The sequence below is a fragment of the Centruroides sculpturatus genome, unplaced genomic scaffold, assembly GCF_000671375.1.
Source record: "Centruroides sculpturatus isolate CEXI.00-Female unplaced genomic scaffold, Cexi_2.0 scaffold1032, whole genome shotgun sequence".
In the NCBI taxonomy this organism is placed as follows: Eukaryota; Metazoa; Arthropoda; class Arachnida; order Scorpiones; family Buthidae; genus Centruroides; species Centruroides sculpturatus.
In genome coordinates, this window is record NW_019385270.1 from 187,713 (window position 1) to 213,896 (window position 26,184).

A 26,184-nucleotide genomic window follows, 5' to 3' on the forward strand; every position below is an offset into this window, starting at 1 on the left:
CTAATATCCATACAGTACGAGAAAAATGGCTCTACGTGTGTCTCCATCTGTTATCATATTTTTATGTTTATACATTTTAATTTTAATTTGATTTTAAAATCCTCTGTTCGTTTAAAATCCTCCATTATCTGACAAAATAATATAGAATAATTTTAACATTATTAGCAGTATCACATTTTTAAATATTTATTATACGTTATTTCACTCAATTAAATCATATAATGTACGTGTATTATAAATGTATTGTACTTATAATTATTATTATTAATGTAACAATTTTGAATATATTATCAGAAAGAATTCATTAGTAAGACATTCTCATTACCTGAGCTTTTGAAAATCCTTCAATATGGCAAGATCTTTCAATTGTTCTATCAACAGAAAAATGTTAACAATCAAACTCCATTATGTATTTTATGCATTAGGTAATTTAAATTTAAAAAAATATATATCTTAACTGATTACTATACAGTTTTATACATGCGTTTTACACCCTTTTTTGTTTTAATTTTTTTACAGGTACTGGTGCAGTTTTACCTTTCTTCCCATTAATAGCAAAAAATATTGGGATTAGTGCTACAGGATTAGGATTAACTTTTACCGTAGTTCCATTTTTCATTGTTGTACTTAATCCACTTTTCGGTTTCCTCACTGATAAATTCAAGAAAATTAAATTTATTCTCATGGTTTTCATTATCATTCAATCAATTTTCTATTTTTCAGTCAATTTTATTCCTCGTATTGAAAAGGAGAAAATCATTTTCTCTGATATAAAATTTCATTGCGACGATGAAAACACGAAAAACTTCACGAAAAATTCGAATATTTCATCAACAAATACATATAATAACACATTGCAATGTCATGCAATATGTTTTGTATGGAACAATAGCGAGGTATTTTCACAAAATTCTTTCAATTTTACCAGAGATTTAACTTTAAACAATGACCAAGATTTACAAGTCGATAATTTTACATCTTCAATTTGTTCTCAGTTTAATGGAGAATGCCAACTTAAATGCTTTGTAGATGGAGACGAAGATGACAATTCATTTGTCCATTATCAGTATTGGCTATTCGTTATCTTGACAGCTATTCCTGTTATTATCACTGATGCAGTCATAGCAATATCTGATACTGCTTGCTACGAATCTCTAGAAGGAAGAGTTAATCAATTTGGTAAACAAAGAGTATGGCTTTCTATTGGGTGGGGAATTATACAATTAGCTACCGGATACGTGGTTGAATTAGCAAATGAAGGAAACGAAGACAAAACCGATTTTTCTATTTGTTTCTATGTCATGGTACCTTTAAATTTTATCAACATTATCATTTTGCATTTCGCAGATATGAGGATGGAGAAAACTTCAATAAACATATTGAAAGATGTTAGAAAGATATTCGTAACGCTTCATCCTTTTATCTTTATAACTGCAGTATTTCTTGTAGGAGCAGTCGATGGTTTAATGTGGAATTACGCTTTTTGGTATTTCGAACAACTGGGTGCTAATAAAATATTAATGGGAGTAACTTCTGCTGTTAACATTTTCTGTGCTGAAGTCCCTTTTATGTTCGTATCCGGTTGGATTATTAAAAAAATTGGAAGAGATAACAGTATCTCAATGGCTTTTGTTTCAAATTCCATATGGTGTCTTACCGCTTCTTTCATGTACAATCCATGGTGGATTTTAATAGCTAATTTGTTTCAAGGTCCTGCATATGGTCTTTTTCAAGTAGTCATGACTTCTTATGGAAAACTTTTGGCTCCACCAGGAACCGAAGCAACTATGCAAACGATTCTAGGAGCAGCATTTCATGGTTTAGGTAAAATATCTTATTTTTTTTTTAAGAACAAATCAAAGATTAATATTGAAGGAATATTTTTTCTCAATTATAAATTGGTTGGTACTGAATATAACGGAGTCTTGTATAATTTTAGGTATAGGTACCGGAAGTTTACTAGGAGGATTCGGTTTTGATAATTTCGGTGGTCGTATGACGTACCGTTTCGTTGGATATTTCACTTTAATTACAGCTGTAGTATATAAATGCATTACACTATTTATATCAGGAGAGAATTCCGTAATTAACGGTAAATTTTCGTATATTTCTTTTGTTTGCATATGTAATTCATTACTTAATTTCATTCCTTATGGCTTACCATATCAATCCTCGGAGAAAGGCACTTGAAACGTGTTACAGATCAATTAATTTTCATGAAAAATTAAAACTTCTTTTGAATAGTAGTAATTTTAATCAGGACATATTCAAGAAAAGTTTAATAGTGCTTCTTTAATAAGTAATTAGTACTTATTATCAGTATATAGGAGATGCAGGAAAATATTGTGGCCGGTGATAAATGAAAATATTCAATTGTTTTCGCGTGTTTTTTTGCATAATAAGCCAAATTTTAAAATCCCACTGAGCCCAATATCTGAAGAAAATTGCCTTGCTATCTGTCTAGTCTCTTTATACGGATATGATTATTAATTTCTCCACAGATTAAAAAAAAACGGAACCTCAGCTAGACTAAAATGAAAGGGGTTAACCACACAATTTGGTACCCTAAAGACAGGGCTAGATACATCGGGTTCTGTCTTTCGGGTGCCAAACTTCCACAATAGGGTTATTCCTTCAGCTGTCCAAATCGTAGGGCCTTGTAAAACATATGTGGACCCATAAAAATATAATTATTTATTAAGTAATTCGGCCGAGGATTTCTTTTATACGTAAATATAGTAGTGTTCGAATTATATTTGACACAGGTTTTTAAAGCATCTACACACAGTACAGTACATATCTACATATGCATGCACTTACGCACGAATGTAACCCATTTTTTAATATTATTAATTAAACTGTTATGTTTTAAATCTACTTTTAATTATTTAATAAATTAATTTTATTAATTTCTTTACAAATTCATAGAAGAAGAAAGAAAGAAAGGAATGGATATGACAAAGACAATTGAGAAACAATAGAGACGGATCTGACCAGATTCGGCCAGGATCCAGTAAATTATTAAATAATTAGAAGAAAAGTGTGTAGTCTGCACAAAAGCCAGGGAAAATACATACATATATACGTGTATAGTTAAATACAGAAGAAAAAAATATATATTAAACATTTTATTACGACGATTTACCACGTGTAATGTTTAATTCTAAAAGTAATCATTAAACGATTACACTTTACAATGTACTTGTACAGGCGATTTGATATGTTTTTCAATAAAAATAAGCATTTGTACTGATTTTACTAGAATACGGGTAGGGTTTATGTATGTTTTGTCGGGAGAATACTACAATTTTTGAATAGTTCGTTAGAAAGAAGTTGTGTTTCAGAATTTGATACACGCACTTAATGTTTGACTTCGTCTAGTGTTCTAAGAAGTTCAAACAAGTACACTTGACTACAATGCTACAACAAAATCCTTTACATTTTATCTTAACCAGAAAATTGAGAGGTAACTTGTAATGGTGGTAAAAGATGGAGAAGGTGAGGAGATAGAAGGGAGTGGTGTATCTCGAAATAATGAAGATTTTATTGGTCATTAACATATACGTTCTTTTATAAAACTCACACTTACCATGAAAACAAAGCTTTTTACCATTTAATAATGATAAAAATAAAAAAGTTTTTACATAAAATATCTTTTCCTGTCAAGGCTGCCACATTACAGTATTAAAATTAAGTAGTTATGGTGAACTTCCTTCACGAAGAATCAATTTAATGGTGTTATAAACAATATGGAGAATATAGAAATAGAAACGAATAACAAAAATGTGCCTTAAAACAGAATAATTTTAAATTCAATTATTAAATAATTGAAGATAAGAATAATTTTACCATTAAATATAGGCCTGTATTATTTTCTTTTAGTTACAGGTAAGTTTATCATTAGTAACTTATTCTTTAATACTGTATTTAGGCTGCAATTTTTAATTTGCAGATCGGTTTGTCTGTCTGTCTGTCTTTCGTAAATCTCGAGAATAATTTGCCTGTTAAATATACGCGTTACAAAATGATTCTCAACGTTAAATAGATGGAAATTATACACATTTAGGATTTCGTGTAAATCAAATAAAGTATTATAACGAGAGGATTTTTAAATAAATTACTTTGTTTTAAACAAAATAAATAGAATTAATTCGATTGGAATTCATATAAAGCTTTTTCTCCCAACCCCCTCGACCTTTAACCACCAAAATTTAACAGCATCAATTTCCCTAATACATAAACCTCCCCGCAAAATTTCACAAAAGGCACAGGAGTTATTAAGCTTCAGATTGGGTGAACAAAATTGTGCCACCTCCCCCACACATACATCAATAGATACAGAAAAACTTCGCATTTCTAGATGTTTCTAAGTTCCCCGAGTCCAAAAATGTAAAAAATCTTGGGGGGAGGTGATTTCTTGAGCGATAGCCATACCTTCTTTCTGTTGTATATAACAACTGGGAAAGTAAAAGTAGCTTTTATATCTTTTGATAAAATTAATATAATGTATTCTCTTTAAATAATAAGTTAGAAATTATATTTTATTTTAAACTATACATATAGGCCTATTTTATATCACTTTTTGTTTTGTCTGGTTATGCAACGAACAATTGTTAACTACCAGACAGGACGTCCTTTGCACCCACATCTCAGAGATGTGTGTGTACACTCGACACCTGGTTGTAAAGGAATTTCGCCTGTTTTTCCTCCCTTCCTTTCTTTTTTAGTAATGCTGGTTAAAAATAATTCAAAGAAGCAAATTACAATAAAAAATTATTAATTAATTGTTATAAATCTGATAACATGCGAAGAAAAAGACGAAGGGATGACGTCGTTTCCTTCTTTTTCAGTGGTGTTAAATGACAGATGCTACTCTATCCATGCATATAATTCTTAATCGACAAAAGAGAAGGACTAAAAGACGTTGTTCCGGGGGAACAACATCTTTTAGAACAACGGGGGATCTACATCAAAAGCTATTGTTTATGTCTTATCAAACTTTCCCCGGAACAAAATCATGATTGATCAAAACGAAGTAGACCCCCTATAACACTGTTGATAATTCCGTGTTATATGAATTCCATGTTATACGAGTCACTTAATTTTACAAATATGTTTGCTGGGCTGTGAACGGCTCACGTATTTGTAAAAGGGAATTAAGAAAATCAGAGAGAGGGAGGTAGTGAAACACTTAGTGAGGGACTGAGTAAAGGGAAAAGAAGACAAAAAGGTGAAGAAGAAAGGGAGAGAAAGTGAAAGTGTGAGAAAATGAAGGAAAAGGAGAGGAAGAGAAAGCAGAAAGGGAAAAGGAAAATCAACACATCTAGAAGAACAACTTTTCCTAATAAGTTGTTCGGATACTCCCTCTAGGCACCCCCCGTTTTACAAATAGAAATAGACCATTCCTTTAAAGAGGCGCGAGCCCACGACCAGTATTTAGTGATTTTATCCACTCGAACTTGGACAAAAATCTATACAGTAGACCCCCTATAACACTGTTGATAATTCCGTGTTATATGAATTCCATGTTGTACGAGTCACTTACATTTTACAAATATGTTTGCTGGGCTGTGTACGGCTCACGTATTTGTAAAATCTAAGTGACTCGTACTGTACGTCGTGGAATTCATATAACACGGAATTATCAACAGTGTTATAGGGGGGTCTACTGTACTTGTATATAATCTTAATTAACTAAACATTGTGAATAAAAATATAAACAAATTATTATAAATTTCATAAAATATTTATTTCTGTTTACACAATGACTCGTAACTTATCATACACACGATTTAATGAATTTATTATATAAATAATCTTAGAAGTAATTTAAAATATTTATTATCTTAATGTAGAATTAATATATATTATTTCTAGGTGTGTGAAAGAAAGGATTTTAAATTAAATGTCATCAATTTTTGTGATTTAATTTGCCCACGTTTTAAATGGAACTTGAAGGAGGAAAGTATATTATCAATATAAAAAATCTATAATTATCATATGATAAATAACGGCCATTTTAAGTGGTTTGTTGAAAAGTTTAAAGGCCAAGAAGCTAAATTCTTCTCCATAAACTTACATTTCTTCGCCGTTAATCAAGGCAATTCGACTTCACAAAGATGATTTGCATTATTATTTTAAGTATTAATATCAAGTTTTTAAGCATATAAATAGGGTTTTTTTTTGTGAAATTTCTCCTTTAATAAGAAGAACGTTTACTGAATATCAATAGAAAATAGTTTATTACGTAGAGATCGTTACCAATTGTCAAACACTTGAGTAACGTTCAACACGCAAACAGTATGGATTGTAAGGTTAATTTACAACTTTTACCAATGAAAATCCATTATTTCATGTTTTTTGCAGGTAAGATTTATTTGTAAATTATGAAATTAACAAATTACTTAATTTATTTTACGAATTTTTTAATAGCAATTTCTACAATTCTTCCATATCTTCCATTGGTGGCTAAACAACTAGGAATAAGTGCAACAGCAATAGGTCTCATTTATACAATTGTACCTTTCACTTCTATGTTTGTATGCCCTATATTTGGCTGGTTATCTGATCGTCTTAAAAAACTTAAATCTATTATATTATTATTAATTCTAATTCAAACGCCTAGTTATTTTCTTATTAATTATATTCCCTCTAAAGACGTGGGCATTCAAGAATTTACATTCTTATGTACAGAAGAGGAAAGGTATGTCTTATCAAACAACCTTGCATTTCATTCTAATTTCAAATGCTTTAAGGGTTGTCAATGTTCCTTGTCTTATAATATTACGTTAAAGCCTTATAATTGCCTTAATATTTCATCAACCTTATATGGAGGGGAACTAAATTATGATAGTTTTGACCCAAATTTAAACAGTTCATGCGTTTTCAGAACGAATATGACTTGTTCGTGTCCTGTTCAATCAATGGAAAGTATATACAAGTCGAAGCAGTTTTGGCTTTTACTTCTGTTAACGATCCTCTCCCTTATAATGACTAATGTACTTATTTCTCTATCTGATGCTGCTTGTTATCAATCATTAAAAGAAAAATTGTATCAATATGGCAATCAGCGAATATGGGGTACCATAAGCTATGGTTTAGGTGCCGTCCTTTCAGGTTATCTAATCGATATATTCAATATTTCTAATAGTGAATACATTGATTATTCGTGTTGTTTTTTCTTAATGTTTGCTTTAATGACGTGTGATTTTGCAGCCGTCACGCAGACAGTACTTGAAAAGACCCCTTCTTCGAATAATATTGTTAAAAATGTTGGTCTATTGTTTAAAGATCCTAATATTGCTTTCTTCGTAATCGCTGTGTTTCATGTGGGTTGTCTATCGGCCATTCAGTGGAATTATACCAATTGGTTTTTAAAGGGTTTAGGTGCAGATAATTTGTTAATGGGATTAACTATAACAACGCAGTGCCTATTAGCAGAATTGCCTTGCATGCTCTATTCTGGATGGATAATTAAAAAAATTGGCGAAGATAATTCCATGTGTTTAACGTTTATTTCATTTTCTATTTGGTTTCTGTCCTTATCGTTTTTGTTTAATCCTTGGTGGATAATTTTAATCGAATTAAGTCAAGGTCCCTCCTTTGGACTCTTTTATGCTAGTGCTACGTCATATGCGAAACGTAATGCCCCTGTTGGCACAGAAGCTACTTTACAGACAGTTGTAGGTTCGGCTTTTCATGGATTGGGTAAGTAAAATTCAATCGAAAATGATGAACCGAAAGGCAAATTTAAAAATGCTTTAAAAAATTAAATCTGTGGTGCAACAAGGCTTCTTGTGTTAGAATAATATGATTTGACATCATTCCTCTAAGAATCAGTAGCGTAACCAGGAAGGGACCTTTACCTTAGTAAATAAACAAATAAAGAATTAAGTAATAGGAGAAAGATCTGAATGTGATAAAACCATTTATATATACATTTATACACATTATATGAGTACTAATCGCTAGTAATACATTAGAGCGTCGTTTATCCGAATCAATTGGGGATTGGGATAGTTCGGATAACTTATTTTTCGGATAACCGATTATGTACGAAAAAATATAACCTATCCCGTGTTGAAATTTTTCTCCGTTGCGTGTCGCTNAATTTTACTTACATTATTTGTGCTCTTTTGTATTGCTACACATAAATGAGTATTTGAAATTAACAACCGCTACAATAGCTTGTGTTAAACAATAACTAATTACAAATTGTTTATATTGAGTTATTGGGCTGCAATTTGAAATATGTTAGACCTATAAATTTTCACTGTCGTCCGTTTGTCTGTCCGTTGCCTGTCTTTCCTTAATCTCTACAACGTAGAAAATTGAGACCGTATACAGTAAGCTTAGAGGTTGGATGCCCCGATTAACTTTATACGAACCGGAAGACATATGATTGATTAATTAAAAATTGCTGCCCGGCTTTGTGACAATGACACAATAACATACAACAGATTTATTTGTTATCGAAACACAGCATTAAGTATAAAAAAGAAAGATCAGTGTTGAAATCGTGCACAGAACACAGTTTATGTCTTTATATAATGATACTTCCTCTACCATAGCCGGTTGGCATTATTATTTTTCTTTAATAAATTTGAAAATTTGTCACTTTAATTCATCTGTCAGCACACTTAAAACGGAGATTACTACTGTAAACAATTGCTTTCGATTTAATTTACAGGGTGTGATGAATAGGATGTCAAAGTTTATATCTTCTATAATCAATAACAGTTTTTAATGATGCTTTCTCGTAGTATCAGAGTGACTAATCAATAAATTTTTAATAATATTTACTTTAAACTATTGGCATTTAGAAGCCAATGATTTAAACTTACTTTAAACACGTTGCTAATTTTTAACTGTAGGGCATTTAGACGTTGCCATTATTAGAGATTCGATTTTATTTCATTAGCGAGGTTGCGGCCGAAGTTTTTAGGGAGGTTGCGGCCGACGTTTTCAACGCGAAAACGTGTACGTCGGACGTTCAGCACCGCTTTCCTATAAGTTTGCCTAGAAGTTTGACAATGGTGTTTGGATAGTCAGTGGAATCATGCTCGACGTCCCAAACACCATTGCCAAACTTCTAGGCCTTTAGGAAAGCGGTGTTGAACGTCCGACGTACACGTTTTCGCGTTGAAAACGTCGGCCGCAACCTCCCTAAAAACTTCGGCCGCAACCTCGCTAATGAAATAAAATCGAATCTCTAATAATGGCAACGTCTAAATGCCCTACAGTTAAAAATTAGCAACGTGTTTAAAGTAAGTTTAAATCATTGGCTTCTAAATGCCAATAGTTTAAAGTAAATATTATTAAAAATTTATTGATTAGTCACTCTGATACTACGAGAAAGCATCATTAAAAACTGTTATTGATTATAGAAGATATAAACTTTGACATCCTATTCATCACACCCTGTAAATTAAATCGAAAGCAATTGTTTACAGTAGTAATCTCCGTTTTAAGTGTGCTGACAGATGAATTAAAGTGACAAATTTTCAAATTTATTAAAGAAAAATAATAATGCCAACCGGCTATGGTAGAGGAAGTATCATTATATAAAGACATAAACTGTGTTCTGTGCACGATTTCAACACTGATCTTTCTTTTTTATACTTAATGCTGTGTTTCGATAACAAATAAATCTGTTGTATGTTATTGTGTCATTGTCACAAAGCCGGGCAGCAATTTTTAATTAATCAATCATATGTCTTCCGGTTCGTATAAAGTTAATCGGGGCATCCAACCTCTAAGCTTACTGTATACGGTCTCAATTTTCTACGTTGTAGAGATTAAGGAAAGACAGGCAACGGACAGACAAACGGACGACAGTGAAAATTTATAGGTCTAACATATTTCAAATTGCAGCCCAATAACTCAATATAAACAATTTGTAATTAGTTATTGTTTAACACAAGCTATTGTAGCGGTTGTTAATTTCAAATACTCATTTATGTGTAGCAATACAAAAGAGCACAAATAATGTAAGTAAAATTGCTCATATAACTGCGATTTTTAACAAAATAATACCGTATTTACCGGCGTGTAAGAAGCATTCCCATTTTTAGACAGTATTTATCAAGAAAAAACAGCGTTTATACGCCTGCTAATACGATAACTCTGATAAACAGGTCAACGTTTCCTTACTTTGACTTTTCGACTGTTCTGCAATATCTTTATTTAACAATAAAGTGTGCCTAAATGTTTGGAACTTTATATCGAATTCTTCGAACATACTCTTTTCCTGTTTTTTTAATTATATGCTCGACCTGTTAGTGAAAACAGTGCTATCTTAAAACAACCACCAAACACAACAGTTATAGTCGCTATCTTTTGGTTTTTATGTCACCAGTTGAATAGAAATAATAGAGATCATTAAAATCTGGTCTGTTTTTATTACTCACGTTACACTCAAAATGCCCTTCTAATTGATAAATGTCCTGTATTGTTCAATTCTTCAACTTTATAATATGTGATAAAGGCCCTGCTTTATTCAATAATTGAAAATAAAAGAAGAAGAAATATTACAATTATAATATTTTTCTATAAAACTATACATTTAGATATGATAGGAGCGACTGGGTTGTGAAGAACGGAGGCTTGATACATTACGCGCGCAATTCGAACGTAGAAGCATCGTTCGAACTCTGGAACGTTCGAATTTAGAGTTGTTCGAAATACGAAATACTACTGTATTCATTTTCTTAACGAAACACCGAATTCTTATATCCTATAATTCAGGAAATTTTCTAATAGCACGATTACGATTCATTTATTTTAAATGTTTATAGGTGAAATATAGGATCATCAAATACGGAATAAATTCTTATAAATTTATCTTTTATTGAATAAATAAGTGAAAAATTTCTTGTGAATTAGACAATTATTATTCTATATTTACTAATTTACACTAATAAGTAATTTTTTCATAGCATATTTTCTTCTTCCGGTGGTTGTAGAGAAACGTCTCCATTTTGTAATTTTGTATTCTTCCTAAATAAAAAAATTTTAAAATAATTTAATAATAAATTTTAATTAAAACAATGTATTTTCAGTTATAACAACATTATTATAAATTGTGTAATTTTCCCGCCTGTTATGAGATTTTATTTAAAAAATAACTTTTATATTATTAATTATAATAAATAAAATTATATGTGATGTCATCTAATTTAAGATTTTGTTATAAAAAAAACATTTTTATATTATTAATTATTATAAAATGGAAAATACTTAATTTTGAGGGTAGCAATGATTATTATTTTTTTAATTAAATTATAAATACAAATAATGAGTAAAGTCTTCATTAAGTCGACCCACGTGAGATATGACACGTAACCGCTCTCTATCTCCTCCCTCTCTCTACCTTCAACCATTAATGCCTTAATGACCCTTATACACAAGCTACCAAGCCAAATTTCGTTCCATATTCTTTACCTTATCCTGAGATATTAGAAAGGTTGTGGCTGAAGTGTTCATCTCTAAAACGTGAACGTCGAACGTTGAGCGCCACCATCTTGTTACTCTAGAAATTTGACAATGGCGTTTGGAACGTCGCTCATGATTCCAATGACGTTCCAAACGCCATTGTCAAACTTCTAGGATTACAAGATGGCGGCGCTCAACGTTCGACGTTAACGTTTTAGAGATGAAAACTTCGGCCGCAACCTCTCTATTAATTGAAATACATGCCAACACACACCCCAAAACACGTCCATATCCATGAAATGCTTTTCTTTTCTTGGCTTTTTTGGGTTCGGGGTATGAAAACGTGGAAATTTGCAAAAAACTCGGAGGTTCAAATTTGACACGATTCCAATACGTTCTCTTGTTATATATACAGTACATAGCAGCCCGAAAAGTAATAAAATACAGCAATTTACATTACTGAAAATATGAAAAAAGTTCGAAAGGTATGGAGAAATCATACTTTTGGCTTTTTGGGGGGCTGAGAATTAAAGCTATAGAACTCTTTGTACAAAAAGTATTTGTTCTCTAATTTGAGAACAAATACCTTTTGTACAAACAATCAGAGAAAAACAAAGACACTAAACGTCATTGTTAGAAATGTCGATCACTTAATTGATAGAAAAGATTTAACTAATAACAGAAGTATTGTCTGTACTCACGAGGAAAACACTCGATGATATACAGTGCTAAATAGGCAATTCTATTATTTTAGGTGATGTAAGCTACATCATATTGTTAACAATTACTTAAAGAACTATGGATTAGCTGTCTTAACCACTATTACGTATCAATTCTCTGTTAAAGAAGCAGAAATTAATTGCTTATTTGTATTGATATGCTAGCGATTTGTAATGATATTGCCAACCCAACCGAAGGTTATAAATTCGAAAGATTTACCTATACATGTATATTTTTAAGCATTTATATATATGTTCATTTATAATATTCATTAAAATATTTTTAATAGAAAACATTAAATATTTCTGTCTTTGTTAAGTTCTTATATAAATCAACAACGAAATGTTATTGAAGTTAAGTGAGCAATTATTTTATTAAGATCAATATTTTAACTTGATTGTGTGATTTATTAGTGCTAATAAGAATTTAATAACTCAATAAATGTATTGTAAATCGTAAATAAATATGTACGATTTTCCGATAAAACGCAAAAAAAACCGCATCTAAAATAGTAGACTAGAAGCCGAGTTTGTCAGGGTAATCCTTAATTAAACCCTCTCCCTTTCCCCGCGGGGGTAATTTCCAAAAATTTCTTTTTATTGTGCATTCTTATGACATACCCAAACTGTGTACCAAATTTAAACTTTCTAAATAATCTCGCTGGGGGACACTTTCCCTTGCAATATAAATGTCGAAAGGCGCCCAAACACTATCTAAAAACTGCCGAAAATCGACCGAAAGGTCAAAGGGCAGAGCCGGAATACTAAGGGAAAAAGGCTACTTTACGAGACACCTAATTTACACAGTTTCGCGTGGGCCGATCTCCTTCTAATCCAAACATTATTCAAAGGGTGTCAAGACACTACAAAAAAACTTTCCAAACGGACGCAAATGTCAAAGCTCAGAGCCGGAATAACAGAGGAAAAGACGACTTTCCCGGATGCCTAATTTGCATAATATTGCGAGGTCCCTGCAATGCAGGAACCTGTCCCCAAATGTCTAAAATACCCATAAAACTGCCCAATTCGTATCGGGGCGAAGGTCAAAGTTCAAATGCCCAATATCGCCTAAAAAAACTGTAGTTCTTCCCTTCTAATTTGCATAATTCCACATTCAAACTTTTTAATTTGCATAAATTCACGCTATTATATCACTTATAGATATAAAAACTATGATTAGTAATACAGTATATTAACTCTAGTATAGTGTAGTATTACTATAGTATATACTTTACACTTGTATGTTTTTCTATATCAGAAAATAATATTTATTTAATAAAGTCACTGTAAAATTATCGTAGTTTCACAATAGTTAAAAAATAGAAATAAAAAACACCAGCAACGAGTTGCTTAACTTTCCCGGCAACATTTAAAATTTTGATGGAGCCATCTGTTATGAAAAGTTTTTTTAATAAAATATATTTTTATTATAAAATGGCAAAAAGCTTTCGAGAGTAGTAGGGATTGGTTTTATAAAACATTGTAAATGCTAATAACGAGTAAAATCGTCATTAAGTCCGACCCTACTGGAGACACACACGAACCCTTTTTCTCCCACCCCCTCGACCTTTAACCACCAACATTTAATAGCATCAATAAGTACTTAATAAATAAATCACCCTAAAAAAATTCAGAAATTTTCGGCAAAAAGCATAAGAGTTATTAAGCTTCAAAGAGGGTGAACAAAATCTTGCCTCCACCCTAACTAACATACAGAAAAACCCCTGAATTTTTTTGCATTTCTCGACGTTTTAAGGTGTTAAGAGTGGATTTTTTTATCGATTTCCCTCTGTTATATATAACAGCTGGGAGAGTAAAAGGGGTTAAACCCGTGTCTAATTGAGACGTGTGTAGTGAGAGATTTATCTATTTATTCACTTCTATACCCGTGCGTGGCGCAGTTTAACTGATGTGCCAAGAGCAATAAACTAAAATGAATAACAAGACAATTCAACATGTTATTAAAAGAATCACACCATTTAATATTTCATTCAAAAAAACGTTTATAAACTTTAAAAAAAGCACACGAATCTTACCTGCAAACAGGAACAAAAAATGCATTTTTAAAGGTAGCAACTTTAAATTTATATAATAAAAGTTTCTTTTAATAGAAGGAGTTTCGTTCATATTTCCATCGAGTTTCTANTTTTCTAATTAAAAAATTCGAATATAATTTTGCTTTATTTTAATATTAATTCAGTACAAGTTTACAAATTGCAAGATTATGTTGTCTCGCTGTTTGAAAAATGTAATTACCAAAATAAGGGCTCGATTGTTCTAGTGCAAAGAGCTACAGCACCACTCTTTTGGGATGCCTGAAGAATCGCGTGTATATCAATAAACCTCTTATCATCCAGCAACTTATAGGCAATATTCAAAATAAACTTTAAGCACGGGAGAAAATCACGTTAGGAGCTGTTCAGGGAAATGCCGTAGGAAAAAAAAGAGAAAAATGGGGGTCATTTATGTGACATCATTTTCTACGCACAGCTTTAAAAAAATTTTCATTTTCTGTACTTTATTATGTAAATACTTGAAAATCCAAACCCCATACTTTTTTCACGGAGGTCGTTTCAAGATATTATGGGCCTGACCGAACCTATGATGGGTAGAAAAAAGGCCTTCTTAGAACCTTTTGATATTTTAAGATAGAACGGAGTTAGATAGATGAAATACGAGATCAGATATGGAAACCTTAGTGGCAGGAGACATGTGAATACGACGTCATAGAAGCATAGGATATACTATATGTGAACAGCGGATGCAAACCGGAAGTGACATAATTTCAATTCAAAATTTTCCCCTGATGGATCGATAATCTGCACGACTCTATTGTCAAAGGGAAAGTATGATGTACAGGGGCAAAGTCACTACTAATTTGAAATGGAAAGCATATATTTTAAATTAAATAAATTAAATTACATTTCTCTTTTAAAAATTTCCTACGCAAGTTTGAAGTTATCCGTCTTTCCTATATTCCTCCCATAAATAAATTCTGTGGAAATTCACCTATATTTCGGTGTGTTTTCACAGAAAATTCTCTTGGGGATGGCACTACTTGGAAGATTGCCTGTATGTTGCATTGCCTTAGCCCATCAACCAAACCATCGAATGAGTTTCGTAACAGAATAGTCCTTTGAAAAAATCATTGAAATCTATAAAATTCCCTCTTTCAGCTAAATCCTTGCAATTTCTAAAAAGCTTAAAGCTAAAATGATGTTGTAATCCATATTAAAATTTTTTTAATGGTTTAAACTATTTTTAAAATTCTATTACGAAAATAACTTTTATATTATTAATTATTATAAAATAGCAAAATGCTTAATTTTGAGAGTGGGGACGTGTTTAAACAAATATTGTAAATGCAAATAACGAGTAAAATCTTCATTAATGGTATGCAGAAATCATACATTTAACTTAACTACAGAATTATATTGTATCGTATGAGCTTACCTGATGATCGTATTTTTGTACATGCTATATCTATGAAATATAAACATCGTTATAGCACTAATTGCAGAAATTATGCTAGCAGCCAAAAAAGTAGTCCTTGCACCATAATAATCAAATCCTAATCCTCCAAGAATATTTCCTATAGCCATACCTAGAGAAAAAAATTTAAAAAATAAATAATACACGTGTTTTTCCATATGATACTTAAATCATAAATAATATTATAGTTAATTAACCTCGAGTGTGGCATCCTGTATTTATTTTTTTTATATGCNGAATACAAAATGGATTGATTTTAATTCAAAATAATCAATGACGTATAAAAAAGATCCAGCAACGAGTTGCGTATCTTTTTCCGTTGTTAACACATTCTATTACGAAAATAACTTTTATATTATTAATTACAATACAATAAATAAAATTGTCTGTGGCGCCATCTCTTATGAAATTTTGTTATAAAACTTCCTGTATTTTTAATTATTATCGAATGAGTTTCATAAAATTGTAAATGTTAATAACGTATACACCATCTTCATTAAATCTAACACATGACCTCCCTCGACCTTTCACAACCAAAATTTAATAGCATCAACGCTCCTCGTATATAGTAGGAAAAAGATACAAATGACTGATTAACTAATATACACCATTCAACTGTATGTAGGGCCATTCACCTGTTTCTCTGTCACAACTGATGGCAACATTCCTAATTATACGTTGCCAAACATTAAAGAACTGTCACATAAATTTTATCGAGAGGAACTTGTACTAATTTTAGAACATGTTGGCACTATTCAACTATAACGATTCGCTGACATTATATAAGTCATTTTGCTTAGTTTTATACCTATCCAGTTATTTTAAAACTTCTATATTTCTATGTTAAAGTTTCAACACTTTAACATAGAAATTGAAAAGAACATTGTGATTTAATTAAATTATTTATGTTTATTTATATTAATATAACTGGTTAATACAATTGAGTACAGTAGCAACACGATAATGTCGAGAATGTCACGTGATATGTACTCGTTCAGTTAATGATCGTACTGAACGAGTTTGTACCACGTGATACTCTCAACACTTTCGTACAATTCCAGACTTGTCCAGGTATTATTTTCATGACGAAATACTTGGCATATTGTTCTTGCTCGTGCATTTTTATGTTTATGATGCATTGCATACGATATATAATTCAGTTATAGTATACAATACACGAGAACCAGTCGTTAAACGAGCCTTCATAAATCGAATTTTAATTTTTATCATCAGCTCGTAAACTGAGGCTTTATACAACTAGACCCCCCCTATAACACTGTAGATAATTCCGTGTTATATGAATTCCATGTTGTACGAGTCACTTATATTTTACAAATACGTGTGCCAGGCTGTGAACGGCTCACGTATTTGTAAAATCTAATTGACTCCTATAATATGGAATTCATATAACACGGAATTATCTACAGTGTTATAGGGGGGGTCTACTTGTATATAGAAACTAAATATATTATGATAAATTCTTAGACGTTGTTTTAAACACAATAGAATGTATAAATCTAGAATAAATTATAATATGTAAATAGACGAGTGATTGATTATTGGGTACTTGCCAGTAGGAAATATTTGGCATTTCCGTTTGACCTAAAACCACTTGGCACTTTGTATTTAGTCGAGTAAATAGGTTAAACAACAAATCGTAAAGTTAAGTATTTAAAGGAAAAGACATATTCAACTTACCTAAACCATCAAATAGAGCTCCTAGTACACCTTGTAACGTGGCTTCGGTTCCAGGGATTGCAGACTTTTTTGCAAACGACGTCATAGAAGCATAGAATATACCGAAAGTTAATCCGTGTGTAAACTCAACAGGAAGTGTTATCCAGGGATTGTATATATAAACATAAGCAAAAAATCGAACGGAGAATGCTACAAAAGCGATGATAACCGAATTAAAATGGCCGATTTTATTGATTATTTTTCCAGCGTAGAAAAGGCAAGGAACTTCCGTTACGAGCCTTATAAGTACACTAAGACCTATTAAAAGGCCTGTAGCACCGATTTCGCTCAGAAACCAGAAGAAATAGACAAAATATAATCCACTCAAAATGCCATTCATGCACACAGCGACTCCAAAAACGACATTTCTTAGTTCGGAGTATAACGAACAAACGTCTTTACATATTGTTTTTGAGGTTTGTTTCTTATTTGATTTCAAATCTAGTCTCATAATTGTAATGACGTCAATTATAAGGAAAGTTGCCATAACGTATATAGCTACAGAATAATTTTTCTCGTTGTCAGACGTGGTTACATCAAGAAGATATCCCGTTAACACCGGAGATACGCTTCTTCCTACAGAACCCCACAGCCTCTGTTTACCATAATTTCCAGTCTTTCCATCAAGCATATCGTAACATAAGGAATCTGACAGACTGTGTAAAGTACGTCTTCCCATTCCTGCAAAAACATTTGCAAGGAAAAATAACCAGAACTGATTGGTTTCGTATTCATTATCCACTTGGCAGCATCTTTCGTCACAACCACACACAATTTCACAATGGGAAGTGTGATTCAACACGCAATCAATGCTTACATCAGATAAATTGAAGGTAATTCGATGATTTAACGTAATCAAAGTTACGTTTAACGTATCCTCATTTGATGATTCTTCGCAAGTGATGTTCCCAACATCATTGATGGCACAATCTACACATTTCTTGGAGCATGTTATCGTTTTATTGAAATCTGATGAGCACGTCATATTAGGATAGTCCAGTGTAGGAGTGTATATATCACAGCCTTGTTCTAATGTTATGGTGTTGTTACGTCTCAACGGTGGTATAAATATTAAAAATATATAAAATATGATAACTGTCAATATAAGGATGATGAAGAGGATTTTTTCTTTTTTAAATCGATCGGCTAACCAACCAAAAAGTGGTTTGGATGCTAATGATAAACATGGTATGAAAGAAAAAATAATTCCAATACCCGTAGCTGATATTCCTAATTGCTTTCCATAAAGAGGTAAGTAAGGAGCGATGCATGCGATACCTGAAATGATAAAAATTCTCGATTAATTACAAGTAACAAATGGGGGAGGAGAATTGGATTACAACATTTGTATACGACAACGCGACACGTGGGCAAACTATCGAGGGAGGATGTCTTCCGGGAGGACTTTCTACAGAAACTGGCCCCCTATTTAGGCATTACAAAATGAAGAACACCCGGAAATCTCCACGTTGGAGAGATGCGAATCCACGACCAACTCCAGTATTCAGTAGTTTTGTCCACTCGGTCACTGTTGGGTTACTTTATATAAGAGTGTAGATGGTAAAAAATGCAAATTCTTTAGAGAAATTATACGGTTTATTTGGAATAATTAAAATAATAATTACGAGAGAAGTAAAGTAAATTGTTTTATGTAGTGTTTACTGCAATGTGGAAACACATAAGAAAGTGGTAAAATATCGGCTAATAAAATATAGATTTTGACTTAATTAATGATACTAATACTAACATACTGTACATATTTATAAAGTTAATGATGGCACTAAAATATAACTCTATGTCAATATTAACGCGTTATATATATATATTAAAGTCTGACTCTTGATTGATTTCTAGGTTGGGAACACGGACCTTAAGGTTGAAAGTATTAAATTAATAAATCTTTTTCAACAATTACAATTATTTACCTATAAAGTGGAATGTTTGTCTGTTCTTTTCACATTTATAAACCCTCTAAGAATACTGCGAAAAATATAGACTACATTAAATCTGTGTACCTCACACCTCTTGACTTCATCCCTTGACACTTTGTGATAAACATAACAACAAATTACTTTCTGCCTGGTGAAAAGTAATAAGTAATTTAAATTTCTGAAAATTATTGTATTTATTGGGCAGCAATTTTCAAATTGCAGATCTATACATTTTCACTGTCGTATGTGTCAGTCAGCTAGTTTTATAGTCAAATTATTTTATATAAGAAGAAACTATCTATCTAAAGAATTCAAAATCAAAGAATTATTTGGCCCTCCCCATTCTGAAACTTGTGATAGGCAACAAAAAATTGGGTCTTTTTACCCTGAAGGCCCGTAACGGAATCTTGCAAGTTGCAAGAAGTACAATGCGACGATACCCGAGCCTTTCGAAAGCCTGATTAGTTATTAATACTCTTAACGAAAATATAAACTTCGTAAGGCCTTATAAATAACTTTTGCATCGAGACCGTTGGCACTCTTGCTTCGTTGCTATTGCATCCGCTAAGAGTGTGGGACCTCCTTGCATCCGCCATTATTCGTGCCAATCTTGAGTTCGTCCAGGCCTAAAAATAGGGCCCGGCATATCCACGCCTATTACCTATAGAAATTACCTGTAGAAATTTAAAGATTCGAATTTTAGAAACCGAATCCAATATCTTGGAAGGATCTCCATGAAAAAAATTTGGGGTTTGAATTTCCAAGAATTGTCAGGAATGGAAGTTTTTCAGATGAATATGAAGACAAAATTTAAAATTTATGAGAATTATATAGTAAAATATATAATATAGACAACTGCAATGGTTCGGGTTTGTGGAGAGAGTATCTAAACTGGTATTTGGAGCACGAATTAAAGGACAAAGAAAGGATAAAATAAACCAAAATTATGAAAAATAATTATGGGGAAAATACGCTACACATTGCTCGTAAGACATACAAAAAACCGAGAAAAAATCTCCATCAACGAGTTGCATAACTTTCCCGGCCAAACTTTAAAATTAAATGTGGTGCCATCTGTTACGAGATTTAATTAAAAAACTATTTTCTATATTTTTAAATATTATAAAATGGCAAAAAGCTTTCGAGAGTAGTAGGGATTGGTTTTATAAAACATTGTAAATGCTAATAACGAGTAAAATCGTCATTAAGTCCGACCCTACTGGAGACACACACGAACCCTTTTTCTCCCACCCCCTCGACCTTTAACCACCAACATTTAATAGCATCAATAAGTACTTAATAAATAAATCACCCTAAAAAAATTCAGAAATTTTCGGCAAAAAGCATAAGAGTTATTAAGCTTCAAAGAGGGTGAACAAAATCTTGCCTCCACCCTAACTAACATACAGAAAAACCCCTGAATTTTTTTGCATTTCTCGACGTTTTAAGGTGTTAAGAGTGGATTTTTTTATCGATTTCCCTCTGTTATATATAACAGCTGGGAGAGTAAAAGGGGTTAAACCCGTGTCTAATTGAGACGTGTGTAGTGAGAGATTTATCTATTTATTCACTTCTATACCCGTGCGTGGCGCAGTTTAACTGATGTGCCAAGAGCAATAAACTAAAATGAATAACAAGACAATTCAACATGTTATTAAAAGAATCACACCATTTAATATTTCATTCAAAAAAACGTTTATAAACTTTAAAAAAAGCACACGAATCTTACCTGCAAACAGGAACAAAAAATGCATTTTTAAAGGTAGCAACTTTAAATTTATATAATAAAAGTTTCTTTTAATAGAAGGAGTTTCGTTCATATTTCCATCGAGTTTCTATAACGATAAATTATATAATTATCTTAAAAAAAATAAAAACAATAAATAAAATATAATTAAATGAACCTACTTTATCATCAGACAACTTCAATATTTCTACGTTGCCTTCACCAGCTTCACTTAAAGTAATTTCTGCAGGTAAATCGACCATGATAACGACAACGTTATAAATCACTAATATTAAATAAGAAACGAAATCTTCATTTTTATAACAATAAAAATTAATAATTAAACATTATTATTATTGCGCGATAATTTCAATCATTTTTTTAAAAAAATATCTAATATTAAACAGACAGTAAGAGAAAGAAGAAGAAGGGTGTTGTTGTGTCAACAGGGAGTAGATAATAGGCTTTGTTAGTGTATTATATTTAAAAACCTATATAAAATTAAAAGAATACCTGTTTGAAACAGCTGTTTGGGAGTGAAGTTTAGCTAGAAAGCTACAACAAGCTGTTGGAAATAATCCAAACCTGAATGATGCAAGTATATTCAACATGGAAAATTACCAATGCATTCAAGGTTATATATTCTTTTATTTTATTTTTATTTATTTCATAAATCATTTGTCTGTTCATTCTCTATACAACAAAAGAATTATTTTTTAATCACTTCACTTTAATATATTAGTTTAAAAGGCTGGAATTTTAACTAAAGATGTTCCTTATAAAAAGTCAATTATATTAAAAATTGTATAGGAATTTTATTCATTTTTTATTTAAATTATATTTTAAAATTTAATTATTATTATTATTATTATTTATGAGAGGTAAAGTACGTTTCTTATTTAATATTTTCTCAGTAAATTTATGACTAATTAAAATAACCTCCAAATAACTGCCATTCTTTTAATGTTCCCCCTGTCAATGGAGGTTCGACTTTATAAAAGAAATTAATTAAAATAAATTATAAATATAATAAATAAATATAAAATAATAATTATTATTATTATATTCGAGTCTGCACCTGTAAACGGAGCCATTTTTTTTTCAGGAACGTTTCTTTTTGGGAATTTAATANTGCACCTGTAAACGGAGCCATTTTTTTTTCAGGAACGTTTCTTTTTGGGAATTTAATATCGTCAAGTCGAATGTAACTAGATCCAGATGGAAGGATTCTGGTTACACTTGTATCTAAGTAGATAATTGCCACCAGAACCCTTCTATCTCGGTCTAGTAACAATTACCTATCTTGATAATCTTAATAAGTCCTTGTTAGAGAGTTTCTGACAGAGATATCACTGTAATATATTGAAGATGATTATAACCAGGTGCATAGTGTTGATTTGACACCTTTAAACACAGTGTAGAGACCGGAAATTTAAATCTTTTTTTTGTAAAAAAAGGAAGGAGAGGTAATAAAAAAACTGTTTTTATTTGTTTTGATAGAATTTATTAATTTAAAAATAAATTAAGTCCTAGTTGACAATTTAAGCATAAATATAATATAGTCGACCCCCTATAACACTTGATTATTCCGTTTTATATGAATTCCATGTTATACGAGTCACTTAGATTTTACAAATACGTGTGCCGGGCTGTGAACGGCTCACGTATTTGTGAAATCTAAGTGACTCGTACAACGTGGAATTCATATAAAACGGAATTATCAACAGTGTTATAAGGGGATCAACTGTGTACTTACTGGTCGTCGTTTACAGGTTCTACTGTATTATATTTTTATAATAATTTATAGAATTTATAAATGCAGGTCAATGAGAGTGTAGTATTTTTATAATGTACACAACTTATATGTTAAGCTAAATACAACTGTACGCCTTATGTTGTACTATAGTTTCTTTAATTGTACATAAGGTAAATTTATAATAGAAGGAAAAGCAATTTACAAGGTCATGCTATTGAGGGCAACAACTTGTTTAAATGTACACTTACAACCTGATGTATTTTCTTCTTTTATTTTTTATAGAAATTTTTGTCTTTAATTTATCTCATCTTATGTTTAAAAAAAGTGAATAAATAATGTGTTAATTTAATTATTTAGAATAAAAATATGTATTAATGTGTATAAAAAATATTTTAAAATGTATATATATATTGGCATGACCTAAATATATTCTGTAATTGTTAATATTATAAGGAAGAAATTTAATATTTTCTTTATTTTCTTAGGTAAAAACTTGAAAGAGGTTACGAAGAAAAGGAGTTCTTCAGGCAAAATTTCATTATGTAACTATAAATATGTGACTATAATTACTCTCAAGACTGGTATTGCTTCTAATGAAGCCTTTAGAATGTAATAAATAGGCTACACCTACATTAGATCCTGTTTTTTGACGACTTAGGCATAGTTGTCAAATCGTCGTAAAGCGAGTCCTGTTTCTTTGGAGGTTCGATTGTGTTGTGTGTCCATACAGAAACTATGAATATTTAATTGACAGGACGAAATTCCAGTTCCAAACTTAATTAAAGTGGTGAAATTAAGTTTATTTTATTTAAAATTTATCTAAGTTATGAGAAATATGTGACAAATGTAATAATTTATAATTATTTTATGTAAAAGTTTCATTAATCTGAAGAAAGTTCACTCATTGAGATGCAAAGCAATGATCTTGTGAATACGAGTATGGCATTCTCCTACAAAACTATGTGGTCTATAATGATATATTTTGCAGAAATTACTCATNAATAAATTAAGTCCTAGTTGACAATTTAAGCATAAATATAATATAGTCGACCCCCTATAACACTTGATTATTCCGTTTTATATGAATTCCATGTTCTACGAGTCACTTAGATTTTACAAATACGTGTGCCGGGCTGTGAACGGCTCACGTATTTGTGAAATCTAAGTGACTCGTACAACGTGGAATTCATATAAAACGGAATTATCAACAGTGTTATAAGGGGATCAACTGTGTACTTACTGGTCGTCGTTTACAGGTTCTACTGTATTATATTTTTATAATAATTTATAGAATTTATAAATGCAGGTCAATGAGAGTGTAGTATTTTTATAATGTACACAACTTATATGTTAAGCTAAATACAACTGTACGCCTTATGTTGTACTATAGTTTCTTTAATTGTACGTAAGGTAGATCTATAATAGAAGGAAAAGCAATTTACAAGGTCATGCTATTGAGGGCAACAACTTGTTTAAATGTACACTTACAACCTGATGTATTTTCTTCTTTTATTTTTTATAGAAGTTTTTGTCTTTAATTTATCTCATCTTATGTTTAAAAAAAGTGAATAAATAATGTGTTAATTTAATTATTTAGAATAAAAATATGTATTAATGTGTATAAAAAATATTTTAAAATGTATATATATATTGGCATGACCTAAATATATTCTGTAATTGTTAATATTATAAGGAAGAAATTTAATATTTTCTTTATTTTCTTAGGTAAAAACTTGAAAGAGGTTACGAAGAAAAGGAGTTCTTCAGGCAAAATTTCATTATGTAACTATAAATATGTGACTATAATTACTCTCAAGACTGGTATTGCTTCTAATGAAGCCTTTAGAATGTAATAAATAGGCTACACCTACATTAGATCCTGTTTTTTGACGACTTAGGCATAGTTGTCAAATCGTCGTAAAGCGAGTCCTGTTTCTTTGGAGGTTCGATTGTGTTGTGTGTCCATACAGAAACTATGAATATTTAATTGACAGGACGAAATTCCAGTTCCAAACTTAATTAAAGTGGTGAAATTAAGTTTATTTTATTTAAAATTTATCTAAGTTATGAGAAATATGTGACAAATGTAATAATTTATAATTATTTTATGTAAAAGTTTCATTAATCTGAAGAAAGTTCACTCATTGAGATGCAAAGCAATGATCTTGTGAATACGAGTATGGCATTCTCCTACAAAACTATGTGGTCTATAATGATATATTTTGCAGAAATTACTCATNTTATTAAAATTAAATACAGTATCCCGCTTTAACATTCTAATTGATTTTTTGCATGCATTGTTAAACGTGTCGTCGTAAAACGAGCCCTTCTTTTCCTTTAAGTTCAATGTGATCAAACCTGTTTGGTTCATCCAAACATACTTTAAAGGGTAACTTAGCTACCCCAGTGAACTGAATTCCATTGCTTGCAATAATTTTCACTCTTGACATTATAAACAATTTATTCTCGAGTTTATAAACTGAAGTGTTGAGTCACCTTGGTTTATTTTGGGTCATTGTGGGCAACAATGGCCACTGACAAAAAACATAAAGCGTGACCGTCGTTTGGAGGTTATTTTTATACGCACTTTACAAAGAAACGTTCCTTAAAATTGGCCAGTAAAAATAGCTTAAAAAATTTATTTCATACCTTAAACACTTAATTATATTCAAACCAAATAAAGTTAAGTTATTTATATATTTTAACTTTAATTAATTACCTTTAAATTGATTTTAAAATTCCTTTTTTAAGCTTACCTTTTATAAAAGTGATATTTTAACAGGAAACTTGTCAGAATATTCTTTGTACTGTACATGCCAACTGATGTTGGTTTAAAAGTTGTTAAAAAGTGGTTGGGAAGGTGTCTTTCCAGTTTTAAAATTCAGTGTAACTAGTACACAATCATTAAGATTTTTTTTAAATATTATAATCTATATTATTTCTTAGAAGTGAAGCTAAAAAATCAAATTTATATTTTATATTTTACTTCCTTTATTAATAAATATTTAATTATTTTTAGTTTAATTTCTTTTACTAAATTTTACAAATCTAAACTATAATATACATATATATAAGGCTCCTTTTTGAGGGGGGCATAAAATATTATAAACTTTTTATATAACTTCTGAATGACGGACACTGACGGGAAGATTTTAAAAAAAATGGCCGTAATTTGGAGGTTATTTTGTAAACATTTTAGAAGGAAGGTTTACAGTTGACCCCCTATAACACTGTTGATTATTCCGTTTTATATGAATTCCATGTTGTACGAGTCACTTAGATTTTACAAATACGTGTGCCGGGCTGTGAACGGCTCACGTATTTGTGAAATCTAAGTGACTCGTACAACGTGGAATTCATATAAAACGGAATTATCAACAGTGTTATAGG

The 26,184-nt window shown here is 31.0% G+C and overlaps 2 protein-coding genes and 1 long non-coding RNA gene across 3 annotated transcripts in view; 2 read left to right on the plus strand and 1 right to left on the minus strand.

Moving 5' to 3' along the window:
- The first annotated feature begins 349 nt into the window (after positions 1 to 349).
- Positions 350 to 8,004, plus strand: LOC111636953. Its single transcript, XM_023382335.1, has 6 exons — positions 350 to 425; positions 520 to 1,824; positions 1,940 to 2,092; positions 2,929 to 2,978; positions 6,252 to 6,366; positions 6,433 to 8,004. Exons 1-6 carry the CDS (start codon positions 350 to 352, stop codon positions 7,713 to 7,715), a joined length of 2,982 nt encoding a protein of 993 aa, XP_023238103.1. The 3' UTR covers positions 7,716 to 8,004.
- Positions 8,005 to 10,853: 2,849 nt separating this feature from the next.
- The window catches only part of LOC111636954, a 34,859-nt gene continuing 19,528 nt past the window's right edge, over positions 10,854 to 26,184 (minus strand). Inside the window, exons 4-10 of the mRNA XM_023382336.1 lie at positions 21,552 to 21,623; positions 21,486 to 21,502; positions 21,221 to 21,324; positions 21,042 to 21,147; positions 17,343 to 18,659; positions 15,606 to 15,756; positions 10,854 to 10,998 (exon numbers count right to left, since the gene is read on the minus strand). Coding sequence (XP_023238104.1) covers positions 10,932 to 10,998; positions 15,606 to 15,756; positions 17,343 to 18,659; positions 21,042 to 21,147; positions 21,221 to 21,324; positions 21,486 to 21,502; positions 21,552 to 21,623 — 1,834 coding nt within the window. The 3' untranslated portion in view covers positions 10,854 to 10,931. The remainder of the gene's footprint in view (positions 10,999 to 15,605; positions 15,757 to 17,342; positions 18,660 to 21,041; positions 21,148 to 21,220; positions 21,325 to 21,485; positions 21,503 to 21,551; positions 21,624 to 26,184) is intronic.
- LOC111636948 overlaps positions 24,460 to 26,184 on the plus strand; it is a 7,956-nt gene continuing 6,231 nt past the window's right edge. Inside the window, exon 1 of the long non-coding RNA XR_002758621.1 lies at positions 24,460 to 24,576. This is a non-coding gene — a long non-coding RNA (uncharacterized LOC111636948). The remainder of the gene's footprint in view (positions 24,577 to 26,184) is intronic.

Bases quoted from the DNA above. Each gene is read 5' to 3' on its own strand.
- LOC111636953 (XM_023382335.1), top strand. From the start codon at position 350: ATGGCAAGATCTTTCAATTGTTCTATCAACAGAAAAATGTTAACAATC. The intron at 1,825-1,939 runs GTAAAATATCTT...GTATAATTTTAG, and splicing joins AGCAGCATTTCATGGTTTAG to GTATAGGTACCGGAAGTTTA. The intron at 6,367-6,432 runs GTAAGATTTATT...ATTTTTTAATAG, and splicing joins TTATTTCATGTTTTTTGCAG to CAATTTCTACAATTCTTCCA.